The sequence below is a fragment of the Pygoscelis adeliae genome, unplaced genomic scaffold, assembly GCF_000699105.1.
Source record: "Pygoscelis adeliae isolate BGI_AS28 unplaced genomic scaffold, ASM69910v1 Scaffold1017, whole genome shotgun sequence".
Classification (NCBI taxonomy): domain Eukaryota; kingdom Metazoa; phylum Chordata; class Aves; order Sphenisciformes; family Spheniscidae; genus Pygoscelis; species Pygoscelis adeliae.
The window spans coordinates 34,461-39,235 of NW_008825173.1; the positions used below are offsets into that span (position 1 = coordinate 34,461).

General features: G+C 55.6%; 1 protein-coding gene across 1 annotated transcript in view; it reads right to left on the reverse strand.

Annotated features, from left to right (window-relative positions):
* Positions 1-1,567: 1,567 nt before the first annotated feature.
* The window catches only part of NDUFS7 (NADH dehydrogenase (ubiquinone) Fe-S protein 7, 20kDa (NADH-coenzyme Q reductase)), a 7,084-nt gene continuing 3,876 nt past the window's right edge, over positions 1,568-4,775 (reverse strand). The window contains exons 2-6 of the mRNA XM_009328922.1: positions 4,226-4,372; positions 3,322-3,501; positions 3,191-3,237; positions 2,291-2,379; positions 1,568-1,779 (exon numbers count right to left, since the gene is read on the reverse strand). Coding sequence (XP_009327197.1) covers positions 1,682-1,779; positions 2,291-2,379; positions 3,191-3,237; positions 3,322-3,501; positions 4,226-4,372 — 561 coding nt within the window. The 3' untranslated portion in view covers positions 1,568-1,681. The remainder of the gene's footprint in view (positions 1,780-2,290; positions 2,380-3,190; positions 3,238-3,321; positions 3,502-4,225; positions 4,373-4,775) is intronic.

The window sequence follows — 4,775 nt, forward strand, 5'->3', positions numbered from 1 at the left end:
TGCCCCCAGGACACCCCAGGAGGGGCCTCCCTCCCCCCCGCCGCTCGCACTGGCCCGTGTCCCCGCAGGCCGGGGCTCAGCAGCGTCTCCGCTCGCATCCGGGCAGCTCAAACCGCCGCTGCCTCTTTCCGCCCCTCCTCTCTCGCAGGAGACGCAGGTAGGGCACCTGGTGGAGGCCGGGTTCAAGAAGGAGAAGATCAGCACGACGGTGATGGACCTGGTCCCCCCCGGGGACTGCAGGTACTACTCCTTCCCCAAGATGATCACGCCCACCATCGTTAAGCACTGAGGCCGCCTGGCACCGTCCCTCCGGGCTGCCCCGAAGCCGCGGGAAGCAAACGCTGAGGAGGAGAGGCTGATTATGTGCGCTGCCAGGAGGAGAAAAAGCTCTTATCTCCTTCGATGCTAATGAGAGAAGATTGAAGCTGACTTATCTGGAGGCGGGGAGATGGCTGGAGGCTCGGGATGGAAGTCCTGGGTCTCCAGGGGCCCTCCCGGACAAAAGGACTCCCTGCCCCACTGCGGATGCCGCCCCCCTGCCCCGGAGGGGTCTTCTGGGCTCTGCGGAGGAAGGCCCCACCCTGCGCCTGTCCCAGAGGCAGGTTTCCACTCAACCCCTTCCTCGTCTCCAAATACCTCGATTAAGCTGCAATTCACGAGCGTAGATCAGCGCCTTTAGCCAAAGGGGTTCAAGGACGAGGCATTTCCTCTAAAAACCGGATCATTTTTAGAAATCACGGGGTGGCTTCCCGCACACGAGCCAAGTAATCTAACCCAGGCAGGAGAACTGGGGAAGACGGGGCACTCGGAGGCGTTTCGGCTGCTCCTGGAGCAACTCCCCAGTGAAGTCTCCCCGATGCTTTTGGCTGAAGCCCACTGCAGCAAGTTCTGATCCTGACAACCTCCTGGCAGCTCGGTAGCGCATAAATGACGTTTCCTCTCTCTACCCAGAAGGGATAAAATCCATTAAAAAGGAATGAAATGCACAACTGCTGTTTCAGAGCAATGTATTTGTCTTTCAAAAGCGCGTGTGTAACTCCGCGGCGACTGCTCCTCGTCCCAGGCTGCTGGGGGAACGCCCCACCAGGCTCCCGGGACACATCCAGTACCAACGCCCGCCGGGGGCTGCTTTATTCCTGCTCTGCCAAGGCGTGCTGCAGCATTCATTTCTATTAGTCATATTCTGATTTTAAGCATTAATATTTTACTTACGTTATAGAAATATAATTCATTCCCGGCTGCCGTGCACACAGATATAAAGGATTCGTTAGACTCTTTGTAGGAATTATAAGCAAAAAGCAGGCGGTGAGTAAGAGCCGAGCTCGGGGCGACCTCGGGGTTCGCCTGGATGCGTGTTGGTCTCAGAACCGCCTAACAAAGCCAGAGGCTTCTGGCAGGGCATTTATCTCACGGTAGGTAACTTCAAACGTTCCCCTGCCCTCACAGGCTGTTCAGACCAGACAACACCACACCGAGTGTTACCAACTTCAACTCCTGCTTTTTAATTCAGTTTTTAAACGAGTTAAAACACTTCAGATAAGAGGGACGTATTCAGGAGAGAAGAGCATCTTAACCAGGTAGAGTTTTATTGGAAGGCTTGTGAGAATACAGATTTATTGTGCGTACGAATGCAAGCGGGCGCCCCAGGTGGGCAGTAAGTGGGTAGGTCATAAATAAGAGGCTATTTCCTGTACCAGATCTGAATCTTCTTCTCCCGTTTGATTTTCTTCTGAAGCTGCAGGATCCCATAGAGCAAAGCTTCAGCAGTAGGCGGGCAACCTGAGAGAGAGAAAAAGGAAGCCCGCGGGGCTGCTAGCTGCACTGCGGTGTGGCCAGCAGAAGGAGAACCGACAAGCCGCAGGCTTTACCCCAAAGCAGGCTGTGATTCCCCTCTGGCTTCGCGTACGTCACAGGCTGCAGAGTTCATAAAAGCAAGAGGGCTTCTTTAAAGTAACTAAAGAGATGGTATTTTTCGAAAAGGTCTTTGTAAAACGTAGGAACGCTTTGCTTTTAAGCAAGGCGGTATCTCACAGGAGAGCATGTGGCTGACCGAACCACAGCCCACGCTTCACACGACAGTTACTGGCGAGGAACATCGCCAGAGGAACTCCGCTCGCTTACTGGGAACCCCAGGCAGACCCCACCGAAGCATCCGCAGCTTCAGCAACACAGTTCGAAACAGAAAGATCTTTAAAAACTACACCAGGCACCGTCCAAACGTACAAAATTAACTTCACCCCCCGTCCTGCTCCGGGTTAGCGCCGTGGCACGCAGAGGTTGTCTCTCCTACCTGGCACGTAGATGTCCACAGGCACGATGCGGTCGCAGCCCCTCACCACGGAGTAGGAGTAGTGGTAGTAACCCCCGCCGTTGGCCCAGCTGCAAGAGACGGGCGGGTTTCAGCGCGCTGTTAAATGCGGCTCGGCGGCCCACGGGAAAGATGAGCAGGAGGCGAAGGAGAACGTGAACCTGGCATCCGAGCGCTGTGAGGCAAGAAGCCACCCGACAGACTTTACCGAAAGGGACGGGGCGGATGCCGCGGTTTACGCCGTGGCCATTCAGCCTCTTCACCAGACCTGGCCGGAAGGCAGAGGCTACGCTCGCAGGCTGTCACATTTCAAGCTGAATCAAACCAAGCCGAACCGTTTCCATTACTCTTACAGAGCAGATTTCAGAGGGTCCTTCCTCTCTACCACAAAGCCTTTTTTATTTTTGCCACATCTGCACAAGAGCGTTTCTAGAACTCGTCCTGTCCCCTCCAGGCCCCGGTGGAACGGCCGCCCTCGGCCCCAGCAGCTCCGGGAGACGAACAAGGTGTCAGTTCTTCCACGCCAGAGCTCCACGGAGCTCAGATTTCATGCTCCACAGTAGAAGCATTTTGAAAGCTTTCGTGTAAAGGCAAGTTCTGAGATTCTGGACATATACAAGTCCCCAGACTCTGACAGCTGCAAAAACCCCAGAATCTTTCACTGGGAAGACTCTGCAGTTCACAGTGACCTGACAGACGTCATTCTCCTCACCCTAATCAAAGGGTCTTTATGTGTCACTTGTAACAAGGCCTCTTTATGTAATTTAAAGGGTTGGAAATACAAATGAGAAATGGGTTCCCCTCCCTCCATCTCCCCACTCAAGCGGAGACACCAGATTTCTCCCGTGCAGTAGAAGGCGATAAGGATGTCCCGGCACTTACCTCCCCATGGAGACCACGTAGCGAGGCTCCGGCATCTGGTCGTAGACCTGCAGGACACAGACATTTCACATCGCTTTCCACTTGCATCCAGCGCGCGCAGCCGTGCACGAAGCATCCACCGCAGCCCGTACCTTTCGAAGAGCCGGAGCCATTTTGTTCGTCAGGGTGCCGGCCACAATCATGACGTCAGCTTGCCGGGGACTAGCTCGAAACACCACCCCAAAGCGGTCCATGTCGTAGCGAGGAGCCGCCATGTGCATCATCTCCACGGCGCAGCACGCCAAGCCAAACGTCATCGGCCACAAGGAGCTCTGCGGCAGGGGAGAGGTGGGTTAGGGGTAAGAACGCTGAACGCGGGAGCCGAGGGCCTGGGCGGGTGACTCCAAGAACAAGAGTTGATCAGACGGAAAAGGAAACAGAACAAGAGAAGTTTCAAGGTCTGTTTAGTCAGAGCATCGTAAACGAAAACGGTGTTTGCCGTTACGCAGGAGAGCAAAACCCACGGCTCCAGGGAAATAGGTGCGTACAGGTCCGTGCATTTGCAGCCCCAGAGATGCTGAACGCGCTCAAAGCCGTAGACGCTTCCCTTTACACCTCTAAACGCCGCTAAAAGCCACCTCAGAAGCCCCGCACAAGGGCAGCGGTGACCGGAGAAGGCAAAACTCAGCTAAGGCAGAGCACACTGGATTCGGGGCAGTGTCACTTGCGCAGCCTCCTCCACGGCCCAGGGCAGCTGCCCCCTGCGAGGACTGCGTAAAACCAGAAAGTGCCTTTCGCTTGTTACGGAAGGGCAGCTCTGCTTAGACAGGCAGCCTGCGCCGCCTTGCGCCACCCTCTCGTTAAGCGTCTCTCTCCCACTCTGACACAGTGCCCCAAACGTCAACCTCTGGCCAAGAAACTTGGCTGTTTCCCCGTGGAGAATTCTGAACCTATTTTTATCCCGAGGAGGAGACGGCTCAAATCCGTTTCCCACCAGCACCGCAAAGCATTTGCCACCATTTCTCCCTAGTGAGCACGACAGTTTCAGCGACTCACCCTTCGCGCCCAGTTGATCAGGTCATCGAGTTTGGTGACGATATATTCACCCCTGCTAGTGGGGACGTAGGACTTTTTCCGGACAACAGCTGAGCTCTTTTGCTGGACTTGGGCAGAGCTGAAGACAAACGGCGCACTAGCATCAGTCTCCAATTATTTAGCGTAACTGCAGAACACAATCATTACCCTCGAGGAGCTGTGATCCCATAAAGAACCCGTGGTACCTCGCTTATGGACAATCTCACCCCCTCTGCTACCGCTGGAGACGGTTTATAACAGGTTTTTCCCGCCCCCCCGCACTGCGGGGAGATCTGTGGCGTTCGGTGCTCAGGCAGAGCCCCTCTGTTGGCCGTACCCAAACTGCGGAGGGTGCCCGGCGGGCTCACCCCCAGGGCTCACCGACTGACAGCAGCCTGCCAGTTAATCCTGGCTTTTAAGAAGCGAAGTGAGGAAAAGATTGTCACGCGTGTGCAGGCGGAGCTACAGCAAACAGAAGGTTTCTTCCTCCCCTGTACCGCCTGGGATCCCCCGCCCGCGGGAGGAAGGACAC